Raw genomic sequence first — 19741 nt, forward strand, 5'->3', positions numbered from 1 at the left:
GTATGTCTTTTTCAGTGTTTTGCGGGTCGTTTTTCCTTTATCCGTTTTTCCATTTTTTTTTTCTGTAGTGTTTCCGGTTCTGTTCCGTTTTTCCATTCCGTTTTTTCCATATGGCATATACAGTATACAGTAATTACATAGAAAAAATTGGGCTGGGCATAATATTTTCAATAGATGGTTCCGCAAAAACAGAACGGATACGGAAGACATACGGAGTACATTCTGTATGTGTTCTGTTTTTTTTACGGACCCATTGACTTGAATAGAGCCATGGAACTTGATTTGCTGCCAATAATAGGACATGTTCTATCTTTCAACGGAACGGAATAATGGAAATATGGAAATGGAATGCATACGGAGTACATTCCGTTTTTTGCAGAACTATTGAAATGAATGGTTCCAGATACGGACTGTATACGGAACGCAAAAAACGTTCATGTGAACGAGCCCTAACATAGATGATAAAATAAATATTAAAGGGGTTGTCCGGGTTCAGAGCTGAACAAGGACATATCCCCATTTCCACCCAGGCAGCTCCCCTGACTTGAGCATCGGAGCAGTTCATGCTCCGATGCTCTCCCTTGCGCTGCGCTGAATCGCACAGGGCAAAGGCATTTTCTGGAGTTCCGGTGATGAACCGGGCTCTCCTTAGGGCTGCCAGGCAGAGGCTTCCTCCCAGCAGTGATCCCCGTAAAGTCACCGGCATTGATGGGCGGGCTTTAGCTCTGCCCTAGCCTGTAAAATGCCTAGGGCAGCGCTAAAGCCAGCCCATCAGAGCCGGTGACGTCACCAAACACACTGCTGGGAGGAAGCCTCCGCCCCGGCAGTGTGTTATGGTAAATAAAATAGCTCTTGCCCTGCGCAATACTGCGCAGGACAAGGGAGAGCATCGGAGCATGATATGAGAGGGGCAGCCTGGGTGAAATTATGGGTATGTCTGGGTTCAGCTCTGAACCAGGACAACCCCTTTAAAGGGGTTGTCCAGGTTTTTTCTTTTTCATTTGAAGCCCTGCCAGCTGTGCCTGTGTAAAAATCCATACTAACCTGTTCCACACAGCTCCATTCTGCTTCCCTGAATCTCTTCACTGGTCCTCCAATCCCATCTGTCAACTTCTGCATGGATGAGGTCATATGTGCCACTAAAATCAATGACTGGCCTCAGCGCTGATGTGCCCCCAAGCTGCACATGACCAACACTGGTGATGCAGGTTATTCACTGTAGAAGTGCATGTGAACCGCATGCAGAAGTTGACTGTTGGGTACTGGAAGACCAGTGAAGAGAGCCAGGATGCCAGATTAGAGCCACAAGGAACAGGTGTCGTGAAGTTTTCCACATGTATTGCTGGCTGGGTGCAAATGTAAAAAAAAAATAGTAAAAAAAAAAAGTTGGACAACCCCTTAAACTGTAGTCATTTGTAGCAGTTGTATTTGCATATGGGGGAATTGTACTGCACTTAATACATGAGAGGGAAATCGCCAATGTATGCAACAAATGTATAAATACATAGCAGTGGTAAGTCATATAACACTGTGATCTTTTCTGTTTGCTAATTGCTTTGTACCACAAAACAATCCTAATTAAAAGATCTTAATTGAGAAGATTCTAAAGAAATTTGTTCAAGTGTGAAATTACCCAGTGCTTGATAACACACTTATTTCTGGATGCGTGAGCAGATTTAACATGATTTAACTAAGCTTGCCCAAGCAAATTTACTCAATCAATCACTCAATAAAAAAATTGAGTGGCAACTAGCACATTATCTGGGTTGTGAACAACAAAGAAGAGCTTCAATATATAACCCATGTGTTATCATCTACTATGTGGAAAACATAACTTGAAGCTTGAAGAGCCCGCTCAAAAATCTGTAAAGGGTCTCATCAACTGAAAAATGAATGAAGCTAGCAAAGGAGGCAATATGGTCAATCACTATACATTAGTAAGTGCCTTGTATTAACTTTTTCTACATGATAAATGCCATTTGTGTGAAACAACTCCTTCGACTAATGTCAGGAACCAATGAAAAAAGCTCTGCACGTCTGCTTTCCTTGCCCTATGTACCATACAAAATGCAACCCAATTTTACTATCCATATTTTTACCTATGATCTTCTAATGAACATGACCTGAATTCTATAAATGTCAAATACAAAAGTACAACAAACCATAATGACTGAATTATTGGCAATGGACATGTTTTAAAAAAATACAAACCGTGAGGTTATTAAGAGCAAACTCAAATGTAGGAACTCAATGCTTGCTCTTGCAAATTTCCAGCTAAGGGTACTTTCACACTAGCGTTATTCTTTTCCTGTATTGAAATTCGGTAAATGGTCTCAATACCGGAAAAAAATGCATCAGTTTTGTCCTAATGCATTCTGAATAGAAAGCAATCCATTCAGTATGCATCAGGATGCCTTCCTTTCCGTCCCTTGTACGGTATTTGACCGGACAAAATACCGCAGCTTGCTGCAATATTTTTTCCGGACAAAATTCCGGAACAATACCACACTTTCCGGATCCGGCATTAATTTCCATAAAGATGTACCAAGTGTTTCGGAAATTGCCGCATCGCCGGATCCGGTTTTCCAGTCTGCTCATGCGTCGGGATATAGGAGGAGCTACTTTCGCTTTAGATCTTTGAAGAAATGTAAATACCGGATCCGTTATTTCCGATGATACCGGATGAGACACATCTAATGGATAACGTATCCCGAAAAAAAAGCTATTCGGCAGTTCCGTTGCCGGAACTGCCTGGCGGATTCTAACAACGCTAATGTGAAAGTTGTTAGTTCATAATGCCTACAGCTTCAAAACCACCTGCATTTACAGCTTGCTAGAAAAGCAAGATACAGTACTAAACAATTATTCATATATACTTAATCTTGCAAATTGGATCTTGGAATTATTTATATTATTGTTGTCACATTCTCGTGTTTCAACAAAGGGAATAGATTAGCCCAAACATTGTTCAAATATCAAGCAAAGCTATCTTTCCAATTTATACGAGCATTAACATGAAACCATTACAAGGAAGTAAGTAGATATAAATAGTGCACATATGATGTACTGCTATTTGAGTGTGACAGCGAGTCATTTATTTAAGTGTGCAGGCACTAAATTTGACAAGTTACATTGTAAGGGTTCATGCACATCACTGTTGGTGTTTTGTGGTCTGCCAATTGTGGATCCGCCAAACCGGTCGTGTTCAGTCCACATTTTGCAGAACAGAATGGTCAGCCCCTAATAAAACAGACTTATCCCTGTCCGTAATGCAAACAATAATATGACCTTTTAGTTTTTTGCAGAACACAGTCATTTCCGTTTATAAATAGAACGGACACGTACAAAAAATACGTTTGTGTGCATGAGCCCTAAACAACATTGTCCAATAGTCTCATTTTAGTAAACCAGTGGGGCTTAGTCCTGGGCTTATACTGCTATTTTTTGTAGTGCTACTGATTTATGTTAAACAAAGTGTGTCATCTACAGTATATTTTTTCTGTACCTTTTTTCTAATCTCTTTTTATTTTATGATTATAGATTTTTTTTAAATTCTATTTCTTAATACAATTATGGGGGCAGCTATATTGCCTGAGCTGTTGTTAACAGCATTTAGAGATATGCTTTAAAGCAGCCACCATGGGCCATAGAGACAATGGTCTGGAGGGGACTTATTGACGGCTATGGGAGAGTCTTAGGCATACTCTGTGACCTGTGCAGAGGTTATTGAACAAGGATTTATCTATCTATCATCAGTGATATCTGTCATTGTAATCCTATGTTGATAATATTAGGCTTAGTGGTCACTATGAAAATGGCAGGATTTTATTTATTTATTTTTAACGTATGTAGTGTTATGAAAGAATTAAAAATATCATCACCAAACTTCTTTAAAACATGTTTTACATAAAAAATTAAATTATAAAATATGTTATTTTCTGATGACATATTCCCTTTAACTATTGGACAGCTACAGTCCACAAAATTGCATACAACAGAATTTATTACTTTGGACTGCAGACAAAAAGGTTCACTGCCCTAGCCTTATTCAGGTAATATTTGTTTCTAAAAATAGTTGTGAACAAAAGCTGAAGATATTGCTGATTCTTTTCTCCAAAATGTGCTTATGGTTCACAACAATTTAAAAACATAGGTAACATCAAGAATCTTATTCCATTATCGCTTGAAGAATAGATAGATTGAATTCCATTTATTGCTTGCATATACTGCACTGGCACAAGTGTCAATGTTGCATTCTACTTTATTGTATACATGAATTTTCCTCAGTAGATTGATTAACTGAATACCTGGTCCTTATATGGAGAAAACTATATCCTATGAATAGTTTATTACATACTTCAGACAGGAATAATAAAAGGTATATGAGCATTAGCAGTGAACATGAACAATAAAAATTTCATTTACTGTGAATATTGAAGAACACCTTTGTGTTGGATTTTGTGTGTTTGTCCGTTACTTCCCAGCATTCACAATTAATGAATCCCTCTACAGAGGAGAAACGGGCCTTCCTGCATTTACTAGTCCTTGAGTAATTGAATGTTAGGTTGTGTTAAGCACTGTTATTAATTGTGTATTATAAGTGCAATAGTAATTTAAGTGTCTTAGGGAGAGTTCACATCACCGTTATTTTTCCGTTCTTCTGATCCATCATAAGTACAGAATAATAAAGAAAAAAAAATGGATCCTGTAAAAAATAGATCATGTTCATCAGTTATGCAAATTTGGCTTCGATTTGAGCCATTTCTGTCTGAGATGCATTTTTTTTGATGGAGAAAAAAGTTCTGCATGCAACTGATGGATCAGAGGAACATAAAAATAATGGTGATATGAACTCTCCATTACTTTTTTTCCATCTAAAAAAATGGTTCTCAGACAGAAATGGCTCAAACGGATGCCAAAAAGGATCAAAACAACGTAAAAATAACAATGATATAAACTCTCCTTTATAGATATAAAGTATAATGTTGGCTGGTCTGTAATAAGCATTCTGATATGATCAATGTTGGCCTAAAATTCAGAAAAAAGGCAGACATGGTGACAGTTCAACTTATATGGGACCCAGTAAGGGTATGGCCACATGGTCAGGTTTCCTGATGCAGTTTTGGAAGCCAAAATCAGGAGTGGATCATAAAAGGAGAGAATGTATAAAGGAAAGATGCCATTCCTCATTCTTGAATTCAATTCTGACTGTGTGTCCATACCCTAATAGTGGAGTACCCCTAAAAAACAATAACACATAGCTCTCTTATTTCTAAATACAACTCTGGTTCATTAAATGAACAAAAATTGCTAAATATATAAATACAATCACATTCTGCCAGCAATGAAATGAGTCTGCTGAATAAGTGTTGACACTTCAGGTTTCTTACCTGCACTCTGGCTTCTGTCAAGTTAATTTTCATGGCAAGCTCTTCTCGGGTAAACACATCAGGATAGTGAGTCTGAGAGAAAACAGCCTCTAGTGCTTCCAGCTGCATTAAAGTAGGCAAGTATCAGCAGGGTGAGCCTCTCATGGCTAATTACTAGAAGATTTCAAAGCTAAACAAAGTGGAGGGTGGTGGTAGGAAAGATGCCAAGCACAAGAGGTGGGTTTTAACAAGGTGCAGATAAACTATTGAATTCCTTCTGAATTATTCCAGCTGCTATATAGAACTTTAAGCTTTGTGGACTGAAAACACACAACAGTATAAGATTATACGAAATACAATTTTTTGCAGGCTGTGCTCCAGGATCATTTTCACTATATACTACTCCATTAAATCATACTAAAACTATCAGTGCAAATATATATATATATATATATATATATATATATATATATATATAGTATAATATAAAACAAATCAATAAGAAGTAGTAGCTCTTGCAGCTTAAGAGGTGGGAGAATGGATACCTACAAGATTTAAATATTTACAGCTAAAAGGGTGGGTTAATAATAGGGTTTCTGCATTTTTGCATTTTTTATGGCATTTTTGCAATAAAATGCCAGCTCCAGATTTGAGATGAGGGTTTATGGGCAATATGACATGCAGATCAAGTGTCTTTTAGTACTGGATTCCTTCTTAATCAGGCCCTTTTTGTCTTTTTAGCTTCTTTAAAAAAAAAAATAGCATGCTGTAGCCCTTGCTTTTCATACAGTTTCACTTCACTTTCTCTATAGGGTAAAAATGCCATGAAGAAAACACTACCACAAACACACTACAAAAAAAAAAAAAAAGACCAGAAAAATGCAACAAAAAATGCTGTAAATGCCAGGTGGCCAAAAACACATGAATACAGTTAATCTGGTGTGTTTTTTTTCAGTGCAAATTTGTTTTGGTAGGAACCTGAACTGTATCTATAGAAGCACATATTTAGGATTCTAACCTAAGTGTGACCCTGTCAGGTACCAACAGAATAAGGTATATGCATTATCATAGATTGTTAGCTATCAGTATTGTCAGGTTATCATTGTTCAGAAGTTTTTCTTGAATAACATTTACAATAATATTTGTATTTCCATTATTCTGCCTTTCTTGCATACATAAATAAATCATGTTACATTTTGTTACAAGTAATGAAGATAGTGAAGCTTTCTCCATCAAGACAATAAATTTGAGGTTTTTTAAATATAAAAAAAGTAAAAAATGTTGAAGTACAAGTAAACCTGATTACATTCTTAACATCAAACCAAAGCTGCATTCAGACACTGCCTTATATCTTGTTCTAGTCTAAATGAATAATATCTGTAACTTTTCTGCCTACTTGATACAATGAGAGAAACTGGTGAATCTGTACAGGCATAATATTGAAATAGGACTTTTCTATAAGATCTCCAGATCCTGTTCATACAAAGTAAATTTGGGATTATAAAAATTGTATATATCACTGCCTATCTGTAATCTATTATCTGTCTACATCCATTAACTCATAGGTCTTACTACCATTTCGGCTCTTATTTACATCTGTTATGTCACATATATCCATTCCTCAACCCTTCTATCTATCTATCTATCTATCTATTTCCACAAGAGTGGTGACACCCCAAATATTTCTTCTCAAAGTTTCTATACCTGTTGCAGAGTAAAAGTGGTTCGATTCCTCCGCTGTTTCCTGCGTAGAAATCCATCATCAAATTCAGTTGCCGAATGTCCCCCGAATGGAGGAGAACCTACTGAAAACAAGCTACGGTTAAAGCCAGTTCAACTGACCAGCGCTGGTCCAGAAGAAGCTGACCAGAAGGTCAGAGGTTCAGCTAGATACCGCTATTTTCAGACCATCATCTCTAGACTACATTCTTCTATATACAGTGATCGCAATAAATCGCCTCACCTCTGCACATGAAATAACAGTAGCGACAATTTAACCTAAACATCATCATTGACGGAAAAATGATCGTGAGGGCACTAAACTGCGGGGCATCGGGAAGTTTTCCTCAATAAAATAAGAATTCATTGTAAATATCAGATTCATAACTCGGGAGATCAGAGATCAATAGGTTAATCTAGTCATAAGTAATTATATTGTATTCGATTCTATCCCCACAGGCTATTATGTTTTTTTATTTTTTATCAAATAAATTATATTATGCGAAATTGTAGCAAGTAAACGTTTTATTTAAGGTCAGCAATAATAAATACATTTTAATTGAACCAAACATCGGATGTTTTATTCAAAATTTCCAAAAAGAAGCAAAATGACACGGATATGAGAAAGGAAATGGTTATAACGTAATAGTTGTAGTGATTAAAGGGGCAGAACTGAATTAATGTTTAAACATTCCTCTCCTAATATAATATAGGCTTCCTGTGACATGACAATATCCAGACGTTATTAAAAAAAATCTAATAAAAAAGATTTATTATTTAATTAAGTCGATAATTGATTGTATTTATTAATTAGTAGCTGCCTTTATTCCCACATGTATGCACCTGAGGCAAAACTTTGTACTGTTAATTGAGATTAGATGTTTAACCCCTTGAGGGACAAAAAGGGTCAACAAACACTGCATTCTGCTGTCCACCCCCAGGCACTAAAAGGGTTGTGATGTCTTTTATTGTTTTCTCTTTTTTTTTTTCCATCGAATGTTTTTAAAACAACATGAAAGATTGATGTGCTGGAAAAACTGTGCTAGAGCCTGTAACTGTGACCAAAGCCTGGACAGTGAACATCTGTGGCGCTAGATCTATCTACTGTGCCCTCAGGCTCCAGTGAGCAGGTGGGAGAGGCAGGCTTTACCCTCCATACAGCCCAGTTACATCCCCCAGTATTTTACTGAACCAAATGGAACACTTTTAGGTTTGCTTAATATTTTATGCAACATTAGTGAGCTCTTTTTAACCGTTGAAAAAACCTCTGGAGACAAGGGGGGGGGGGGGCTTAAATAAAGGAAACACCATGGAAAGATTGTCCTTCATCCTACAGGGTTTAATATACTTTACTGCAGTATATTCTAAGTAGTAATAGTAGTAGTGGTGACAGTCTAGTATAAGTAGTACAATGGTTTCAGAAATGACAGAACCTAGTGCTCAGGTTGTAAGTAAAGTAACATTTTGGGAACCTGTTTGTTTCTACAGCTTTTAAAAAGTAGCAGCAAAAAATAATATAACATCCTGCATCATACATAGTTTAACTGTAACATCTGTATATGTAATTATAATTAAAAGTATGTTCTCACCTTCCAGCTGAGGAGGACAATGGAAGTAAAACATTTCCCTAGATTTATACCTGCAAAAGGAGTCGATTAAAAGAGACGTTTGACAAGGATATTTTTTCATTCTTAATATTGATATACGGTACATGTTACATCAACAGAAGTGGGTAACAAAGTGATAGCTGTCTTACAACAAATAGATAATAGATAGATAGATAATAGATAGATAGATAGATAGATAGATAGATAGATAGATAGATAGATAGATAGATAGATAATAGGTTCATATGAGATACATATTGAATAGAGATACCTTAGAATGACATACATATTGATTATATGAAAAAGATGATAGATAGATAGATAGATAGATAGATAGATAGATAGATAGATAGATAGATAGAGAGTCCAAAAGAATGAGGCAGCACTCCATGGTGAAAAAAATGAGAAGGTTCTCTTTATTTGTCCATGTAAGAGAGCCTAGCATTTTTCACCATAGCCTTTGGAGTGCTGCTTCATTCTCTAGAAGTATTGCAGGCAATACATTGGCCTTGGGTCTTGGAGTGATAGCACCCACCAACTTGCAGCTGTGCAGGTTTCTTCTGAATTAGATGGATAGATAGATAGATAGATAGATAGATAGATAGATAGATAGATAGATCCAATGAACTAAAGCCAAAAGAAAAAAATGTAGCAAGCTGTCACAAATCTAGCAAGTCTTTGACAGTAATTGCCTACACGTTCTCTAAAAGCTTGTGTAGGAAAGGTAGGTCCCAACCTCTGTCAGCCGGCTCTTGATTCAGATACAATTTTAAATAAAGGAGATAAACTCTGGATGAAGGGACCTGAGGGACACCAGGTAGTAAATCATTATACAGTTTTCAAAAACCAATAAAGATCGACCTGTGATTTTTCCCTTCCTGCTTTTTTGGACAATACTAAACTGAAAACAAAAGACTTCATAAAATGATGAATGTGTTTGCCTGAAATCTCACCAAAGTGCATTTAGTAGTAATAAACAATACATAACTGATCGCACAGGAACATAGTTTATCCATGCCAAAGTCAGAGAAGCTGCTTTCTTACCTGGATTCAAAGGAGTTTAAATGCCTTGCACTAGGATGTTCTGGACTCAGAACCAGTATCAGGAAGAGGGCAATCCTACAGTACAGGGGCTAACAATGAATTCTCTTAAATGTAGGCTAGCATAATCTACAGTCCACTGGAAGAAAGCTTCTGATTTACCAGGGGACTAACTGGAGAGTAGGTGAGAAGTAGCTCAGGTCGGAGAGATGAAGCAGGTAACTGCAGCTGTCCGCTTCCTGGTGCTGGAAGGCCAGCTGCCTGTGTGCGCCGGGATGCTGCCTGCCTCGCCTTTATAATCTCACGCATAATTGGCCCTAATCGGATTATTTGCTGCGCTGTGTACAGGCAGTAGCATGGATAGGTCTGCTGGGTACCACTAATGAGTCACGAGGTGCGGCGCGTCACGTCTCAGCAAACAGCAGCCGTTTAAAAGCCTCCTTCTTCTGCCGGCACGAGGCAGAGCTGAGTGACGATCAGCGATGAGTCAAGGGGTCTCCTCTCGTGGGTAATGGCCGGGGTATCTGCAGCATGCTTGCTGTATACCTTTCATTCAGAATGCAGTATTGATAGATCCTGCGCCCATCCCCAGTAAAGGAATAGAATCAGCCTCGTATGTAGAGGTTTCTCCACTGCTACTGCTTGTTCTGGGTTTGGGTATGGGGCATGCAGTGTATCAGAGTTTCTGACCAAGGTTACAACTGTAGTGAGATGGCTGACCGTGGTTCTTCAGTCCCTTGAGAAGTCTGGACCTACAGGGTCGTACTCCAGCAAATATTTCGCCTTTTTTCCCTCTCTCGGATACAATGTATTGAAGCTTGTTCCCAGGACGCAAGTGACAGGCTCTCTAGTGTTTCTAACCTCCTCCTTCTTCTGTGGCACAGATTGCTCGAGATGCCCTTAGGTTCCGAGCTGTTGGCTTGTAACTGGCAATCAGCCCTCTAATTGTCAGTGTGGATGGCTTTTAGGGAGCTGGTAGCGCAGAGCTGCGCTTTGTAGGCGCTTGTACATCCAAAGTTTGATTTTCTTCTCAGCATGGGGTAGCTGGATTTATGGCCTCCTTCCTCTGTAAATAATATGCAGCGGGACCCCAGCAATTAGTTTTTAAAATGCATCAGAGACGAAGGGAGGGAGGGATGGATGGATGGAGAGCATCTCATAGCTTAGCTCAAACTCTAAAGTATCCAAGCTTGAAGCATTCAAGTCAGAGGCTACTGATTGGATCAGATCACATAAACAGAAAAAGGGAAAAAAAAAACAGAGTAATGGTACCTAATTGGCTCTGTAATAGCATTACACAAGGATAATAGCCTGTTATGGCCCTCTGAACTATTAAGAGCTTCCCTGGCGCATTGCCTTGATGATATTAAAGGGGAAATCTAATGATATTTTGGTTATTAAATGCGTGTAATTAATTTATGCACCGCTGAAAATAAAGTTTGCCTGATGACCCACTCAAGATACATCAGGAGTTCTAAAGTCAGACAGCTGTTGAGAGGTTGCTGTTGTCTGCCTTGTTGCATAGACTGTTAGTTTTAGGGTTAATATTTTATAAACATGGACATATTCAATGTAGACAGAGATGTAACACCAAGGAGCATTTATAGTATCCTGCATCATGCCGCCCATCCCATCTATTCCACAGAGAAATGAAGGGTTAATAATGGGCCTGAATTTGAAGCCCAGACATCACCGCGGGCGTTTACCCTCTCACGTCAAGCCGCTGGAACTCTCCCTTGTCTTGGATCTCTTAGAATCAATGTGTTTAGACAACAAACCTAGCTGAAATAGATTACTTCACACAGACTCCATCCATTAGTAGGAAGCTTTTCAGGAATTCACTAGGGAATATATTAGCTTTTTTCCATTTAAGAAAATGTAATGTACACCCAGGTGAAGTCCCTGTCAGGTTATCCTCTGGGGTGTACAGAAAGAAGTGATGAACATTTCACTCCATGAGGTTACAAAATAATGAATATAACACTATAAATGTATAACATGAATGAATCTTTGCTTAACCCCTTAAGGACCGGGCCATTTTTCACCTTAAGGACCGGACAGATTTTTGCAAATCTGACATGTGTCACTTTGTGTGGTAATAACTTTAAAACGCTTTTACTTATCCAAGCCATTCCGAGATTGTTTTCTCGTCACATATTGTACTTCATGACACTGGTAAAATGGAGTCAAAAAAATTAATTTTTATATATAAAAAAATACCAAATTTACCAAACATTGGGAAAAATGTGCAAATTTCCAAGTTTCAATTTCTCTACTTCTATAATACATAGTAATACCTCCAAAAATAGTTATTAATTTACATTCCCCATATGTCTACTTCATGTTTGGATCATTTTGGGAATGCCATTTTATTTTTTGGGGACCTTACAAGGCTTAGAAGTTTAGAAGCAAGTCTTGAAATTTTTCTTAAAATTTCCAAAACCCACTTTTTATGGACCAGTTCAGGTCCGAAGTCACTTTGTGAGGCTTACATAATAGAAACCACCCAAAAATGACCCCATTTTAGAAATTACACCCCTCAAGGTATTCAAAACTGATTTTACAAACGTTGTTAACCCTTTAGGTGTTCCACAAGAATTAATGGAAAATGGAGATGAAATTTCAGAATTTCACTTTTTTGGCAGATTTTACATTTTAGTCCATTTTTTCCAGTAACAAAGCAAGGGTTAACAGCCAAACCAAACTCAATATTTATTGCCCTGATTCTGTAGTTTACAGAAACACCCCATATGTGGCAGTAAACTGCTGTATGGGCACACGGCAGGGCGCAGAAGGAAAGAACCGCTATATGGCTTTTGAAGGGCAGATTTCGCTGGAATAATTTTCAGGTGCCATGTCACATTTGAAGACACCCTGAGGTACCTCCACAGTGGAAAACCCCAAGAAGTGACCCCATTTTGGAAACTACACCCCCAAGGAATTTTTCAAGGCATGTAGCGAGCACTTTGACCCAACAAGCGATTCATAGAATTTAGAAATATTTTGCTTTGAAAATGCAAATTTTTATTTTTTACAAGAAAATGTCTCTTTAGGCCCACATTATTTATTTTCACAAGGGGTAACAGAGTAAATTACACCCACAATTTGTTACACATTCTCTCCTGAATTTGGCAACACTTTATATGTGGCCGTAAACTGCTGTATGGGCACACTGCAGGGTTCAAAAGGCAAGGACCGCCATATGGCTTTTGGAGGGCAGATTTCACTGGAATAATTTTCAGGTGCCATGTCACATTTGAAGACACCCTGAGGTACCCCCACAGTGGAAAACCCCAAAAAGTGACCCCATTTTGGAAACTACACCCCCCAAGGAATTTTTCAAGGCATGTAGCGAGCACTTTGACCCAACAAGCGATTCATAGAATTTAGAAATATTTGGCTGTGAAAACGAAAATTTTTATTTTTTACAAGAAAATATCTCTTTAGGCCCACAATATTTATTTTCACAAGGGGTAACAGAGTAAATTACACCCACAATTTGTTACCCATTCTCTCCTGAATATGGCAACACTTCATATGTAGCCGTAAACTGCTGTATGGGCACACTGTAAAGTTTAATGTACTGATAAGCAACACCTGATGTATTCGGTATCCTACAAATTTTATATATATATAAGCTTTATATGGTAGGACATAGTCGCCAAATATAGCAGCTAAAAGAAACAAGGGTCTCAAATAATATAAAAGAAATATGTTGTATATTATATGTCATCACATTGCAGAGACACTGAGCTACCAGAACATACAAAGTTCTAGTTCCCTTTTGTAAAACAACACCTGTCAAGGTATTGATCTAGGGGTGTAATAAGAATTTTTAGCTTTGTTATGGTTTTTATTAGAATGCCAATTGAAATGTGGAGAAACGGGAAATTAGAATTTTTACCAGCATACAGTTTCAAGGGGGTGTTTTATAAAATGATCAAAGGGGGTTTAGTTAAAAGTCAACAGAGGTGTGGTAGATTCTAAAACAATCTTTTATGCAAAGACCCGGCTTTGAGGGGCACGTCTCACAATGATGAATTGTGTCTTTCCTGATTCCATTTCTGGAGCATACCCGACACCTTTTTTGTGGCCTTCTCCGTGTCTCTGTGGGGGGAACTACCCCAGGGAAATGCTGTCCTCGTATTATTCTGCTCTCACTTCCTGTGGCCCTGCTCCCTTCCCCTTCCTGTTCCCCAAATAAAAAGTTCTTTATTACTTTTAATTGAAAGTGCAGGAATTTTCCTTTGTTTCCTGCACTTCTGTATATTACAAAAGGATTATAGAGGGCAATTTGCGTCAGGTGCAATGCCAATTTTTTATACCATGCCCGAGTTTTGCGGAGGGCAGTGTATGGTTGCAGTACCTGGTCTGACAGATCCACCCCTCCCATAAACTTATTATAGTCCTGGATGCACACAGGTTTGGGGACTGATTCTGTGGATTCACGAACTGGAACAGGGGTGGATCTGTCAGCATGTATGGTAGTAAGTACAAAGACGTCACGCTTGTCTTTGTACTTAACAAGCATCATGTTATCATTGCAAACTGCCCTGCTTTCCCTCACTCTTATTCTTTGGTCTATAAAATTTTTAGGCAGATGTTTTTGGTTTCGTCTGATAGTTCTGCATGCAACAGTGTCTCTGGAAAACAGGCATTCCAGTAGTGGGACACTTGTGTAGAAGTTGTCAAGGTACAAGTTGTACCCTTGACCTAGCAGGGGGTGAATCAAGTCCCATCAATTCAGTGACAAGGGGTTTGAAACTGAGTATTTATAATCGGGGACAGGTACGGACGTCCCCAATATTTTTTTATTTATTTAATAAAAAATATTTTTTTTCCTAATAAACGTCTAACTTACCCTAAAACAGCTCTAACCCTGATAACTCCTTAACTAACCCTAATGATTTGCCAAAAACAGGTTACTGACAGTATGGATGACAGGGACTGGGGTGCTGATGTACTGTCACTATTGGCAGACAGCACACAGGTACAGGGGACAAATGAGGGTCACAGGGGACTAATGAGGGGTGATGAAGGGCACAGGGGACAAATGAGGGGTGATGAGGGTCACAGGGGACAAATGAGGGGCACTTTTGGAGTGTGTGTTTTTTTTTCCCACAGGTCTAACTTTCACTATGCCTCCGATCACTTCTCTCACTGAAATGAGAGGATCGAAGGTGAGAGATAGCGTTCTGTACATAACTCATTGTGATTGGTCCACAGTCAGGAACGGACCAATCACAATGAATTATGTACAGAAAGCTATTTCTCATCTCCGATCCTCTCATTTCAGCGACAGCCGGATGCCAGAAGAGGAGGAGATGTGTATGCGCATGCGCAGATGCGCGAAATCGCTCGTTGGGACAAGATGATGTGTGGCGTGATCTGCGGCCGGGACCACTGCTGATCGGTCCCTGGCGGTCAAGGGGGAGCTGTTCGGTCCCCAACACAGCAAGGTAGTTTGCGCTTCAGGTGCGCGATCTCGGCAGGGGAGCATTTAAATGAACGCCGTGCATGTACGGCGTTCTGCATTCTGGCACAGTTTTCCCCGCCGTAAATGCATGGCGTTCTGCGCTAAGGGGTTAAAGAATGCAAGGAAGGGGTAGAAATCTAGCAAATAAAATAAATCTTGCATTTACTCTTTACATATCATGAGACTATTCAAAATGCCAATGTATACAGTAGTGTTGGGCAAGCATGCTCTTCTGAACACAAATTTTACTCGAGCATCGCGATGCTTGGCACATCGCGGTGTTTGGCCGAACACCGCGTGTGCTCAAGCACGATGCTCGAGTCTCCTCCCCGCATGTTTGTTGGCTGCTACGCAGCAAATAAACGTGCAGGTAAGTACTGCCACTCACTTTAATGGCATTACCGCGATTGGCTGTCCGGAACGCGTTATCGGGTGCTATATGTTCGGCTCGGTCTTAGTCAGGGAGAGCTGTGCTGAAGAAGGGACCGATAGTGTAGGGAGTGAAATAGTAATATTTTATTGAAAAAACTTGTTGGAGACCCAAAAGACCTTTTAAGGACTATGGTTGTATCTGGCAGCAATATATATTTTTAGCGCAACCTGCGCTAAATAGCTTGCAATTGTTTGGCCGCTGCAGACAGTGACATTATCTGCGGTACATATCCTGTGTAACGTGTGCACAGCCTAAAAATATCTGTGACTTCCAGTGTACTTTTTCCGTGGACGGTGTCTGCTGTGGACAGTTACATTACCTGCACTACATTGGCTGTATAACGTTTGCGTATCCGAAATATCAGTGACATTCAATCTAATTTTTTTGCTGCTGGTGGCAGCGACATTACCTGCGCTACATCTCCAGTATAACATTAGCGCATCTGAAATATCAGTGACATTCAGTCAATTTATTTTTAACGCTGGCGACAGCGACATTATCTGCGCTAGATCTCCTGTGTAACGTGTGCGCAGCCTAAAAATATCTGTGACATCCAGTGTACTTTGTCCGTAGACGGTGTCCGCTGCGGACCCTTACATTACCTGCGTTACATCTCCTGTATAACGTTTGCGTATCTGAAAAATCAGTGACATTCAGTCTAATTTCTTTGCTGCTGGTGGCAGCAACATTACCTGCGCTACATCTCCTGTATAACGTTTGCGCATCCTAAATATCAGTGACATTAATTTAGTGTAATTTTTTATTAGCCGCTGGTGACAGCGACATCACTTGCGCTATACCTCCTGTATAACGTTATATAAAAGAGATAAAAAAGAACAGGAGGCAGCGCCTAGTGGGTAGAACCGCCTGTCTGGTTATTGCAAAAACACACAGTTTGTGCTTACCATTTAGGGTTGTGAAGAGTCACAACGCCTATAAATCGCCTTGCTAGAATATTTCCCTCCAGCGTACGGGGTTTGCTGCCACGGTCTGTGCCCTTTTTTCCATTGGTTGCAGAGTTTTGGGATGGGGTGAATTGCGAATGAGAAAAAATTCTGACCTTTTTCAGCGGCGCTGATGCAGAGGAACTCAAGACCAGGATGATGTAGGTACAGGTGTTCTTTATTCAAAAGACTGTCAATGCGTTTCTGGGGCGAACGGCCCCGTTCATCAGGACAATAAAACTTATATGTAACAAGCATGTGGTTAATGCTGTTTTATTTATGCACTCTGTTTGAGCGCGATGTGCACGGACGATGAGTGGCGGGGGGGAGGGGTCCGGGGCGGGCCGTCATGGGAGGAGTCTGGAGCGTGGGAGCAGCCTTCACTGGTATACTATGTGTAACTGTGATGTTTTTGGGCGGTGTCACATCAGCATGACGCGCCTCAGAGTGACAGCTGGAGGAGCTCATGCCGGACTTCTCTGCTCTATAAGGCGGCTGTGTTCGGGGCAGCAGTGGGTGGAGCCATTCTCCTGTGCCTGGCTCCTGACTGGTGGCAGCTGAGAGGGGAGGGGGAGTGTTTCCATCACTCAATGTTCGTGCCGAGGTAGCTGTCAGATGTACAGTAGGGATGAGCGAACCCGAACTGTATAGTTAGAATTCGTACCGAATTTTGGGGTGTCCGTGACACAGACCCGAACATTTTCGTAAAAGTCCGGGTTCAGTGTTCGGCGCTTTCTTGGCGCTTTTTGAAAGGCTGCAAAGCAGCCAATCAACAAGCATCATACTACTTGCCCCAAGAGGCCATCACAGCCATGCCTACTATTGGCATGGCTGTGATTGGCCAGTGCAGCATGTGACCCAGCCTCTATTTAAGCTGGAGTCACGTAGCGCCGCACGTCACTCTGCTCTGATCAGTGTAGGGAGAGGTTGCAGCTGCTGTTAGGGCGAGATTAGGCAGGGATTAACTCAGCAAAAACACTTAATTCAGTGATCGATCTACAGCTGTGGATCATTGAACTGCTGCTATTTAATTGCTCACTGTTTTTAGGCTGCCCAGAGAGTTTTTATGTCACTTTTCTTGGGTGATCGGCGGCCATTTTGTGTCTTGTGGTGCGCCAGCACAAGCTGCCACCAAGTCCATTTAACCATCAAGTGTGGTTATTTTTTTGCTATATCCTACATCAGGGGCTTGGCTGTGCTTGCTATTTTATTGAGGGGTAAAATACAATTGCCAGAATAGCAGTACCCTAAATCTGGTGTTTCAGCTGTGGCTAGCCAATTGTAATACTGTCTGCTGTCTGCCGAAGCACAGTTTTTGTTCTGGGTTGAATACAATTCCCAACTTAGCAATTCACTAAATATTTTTTTTCTGCTGTATCAGGCCAAGTTTAAATCGATCCATAAAAGGGTATATTAGATTTAAGGTGCGGATAGTGTCATCCTCAATAACTTCACACGCTACCGTGCATTTCCAAGTTTAATTCTGTCCGTAAACGTATACCTGTCACCCAGCGGCTAAATAATAGGCCTAAAATTTATATTCAGCTAAATCTGTGTTTATTGCTGAGGATGGTCAATTCATTTAGTGTCGGCCAAAGCACAGTTTTTGTTCTGGGTTGAATACAATTCCCAACTTAGCAATTCCCTAAATCAGTGGTTTCTGCTGTATCAGGCCAACTTTAAATCTATCCATAAAAGGGTATATTAGATTGAAGGTGCGGATAGGGTCATTCTTAATAACTTCACACGCTACCGTGCATTTCCAAGTCTAATTCTGTCCGTAAAAGGGATACCCGTCATCCAGGGCCTAAATACTAGGCCTACAATTTATATTCAGCTAAATCTGTCATTACTGCTGTGCCTGTATTAGTGTAATACGGTACCTAAATAGATAGCCAGATAGTGTTAGGTGCCTGTAAAAAAAGGCCTGAATTTGAATTCAATACATTGGGCCAAATAATTTTTTTATTATTGTGGTGAACGGTAACAATGAGGAAAACATCTAGTAAGGGACGCGGACATGGTCATGGTGGTGTTAGTGGACCCTCTGGTGCTGGGAGAGGACGTGGCCGTTCTGCCACAGCCACACGTCCTAGTGAACCAACTACCTCAGGTCCCAGTAGCAGCCAGAATTTATAGCGATATTTGGTGGGGCCCAATGCCGTTCTAAGGATGGTAAGGCCTGAGCAGGTACAGGCATTAGTCAATTGGGTGGCCGACAGTGGATCCAGCACGTTCACATTATCTCCCACCCAGTCTTCTGCAGAAAGCGCACAGATGGCGCCTGAAAACCAAGCCCATCAGTCTGTGACATCACCCCCATGCATATCAGGGAAACTGTCTGAGCCTCAAGTTATGCAGCAGTCTCTTATGCTGTTTGAAGACTCTGCTGGCAGGGTTTCCCAAGGGAATCCACCTAGCCCTTCCCCAGGGGTGGAAAAAATAGAATGCACTAACGCACAACCACTTATGTTTCCTGATGAGGACATGGGAATACCACCTCAGCACGTCTCTGATGATGATGAAACACAGGTGCCAACTGCTGCGTCTTTCTGCAGTGTGCAGACTAAACAGGAGGTCAGGGAGGAAGACGATGCAGGGGACGATGAGGTCCTAGACCCCACATGGAATGAAGGTCGTGCCACTGACTTTCAGAATTCGGAGGAAGAGGCAGTGGTGAGACCGAGCCAACAGCGTAGCAAAAGAGGGAGCAGTGGGCAAAAGCAGAACACCCGCCGCCAAGAGAGTCCGTCTGCTATTGGCCACCGCCATCTGGGACCGAGCACCCCAAAGGCAGCTTCAAGGAGTTCCCTGGCGTGGCAGTTCTTCAAACAATGTGCTGACGACAAGACCCGAGTGGTTTGCACGCTGTGCCATCAGAGCCTGAAGCGAGGCATTAACGTTCTGACCCTTAGCACAACCTGCATGACCAGGCACCTGCATGCAAAGCATGAACTGCAGTGGAGTAAACACCTTAAAAACAAGGAAGTCACTCAGGCTCCCCCTGCTACCTCTTCTGCTGCTGCCGCCGCCTCGGCCTCTTCCTTCGCCTCTGGAGGAACGTTGGCACCTGCCGCCCAGCAAACAGAGGATGTACCACCAACACCACCACCTCCGTCACCAAGCATCTCAACCATGTCACACGGCAGCGT

General features: G+C 40.7%; 1 protein-coding gene across 1 annotated transcript in view; it reads right to left on the minus strand.

The window, feature by feature from the left end:
* Window positions 1-8711, minus strand: part of DRGX (dorsal root ganglia homeobox) — a 321676-nt gene extending 312965 nt beyond the window's left edge. The window contains exons 1-3 of the mRNA XM_040436173.1: window positions 8678-8711; window positions 7074-7171; window positions 5391-5492 (exon numbers count right to left, since the gene is read on the minus strand). Coding sequence (XP_040292107.1) covers window positions 5391-5492; window positions 7074-7171; window positions 8678-8711 — 234 coding nt within the window. The remainder of the gene's footprint in view (window positions 1-5390; window positions 5493-7073; window positions 7172-8677) is intronic.
* Window positions 8712-19741: the final 11030 nt, after the last annotated feature.

This window comes from Bufo bufo, chromosome 6 (genome assembly GCF_905171765.1).
Source record: "Bufo bufo chromosome 6, aBufBuf1.1, whole genome shotgun sequence".
NCBI lineage: Eukaryota > Metazoa > Chordata > Amphibia > Anura > Bufonidae > Bufo > Bufo bufo.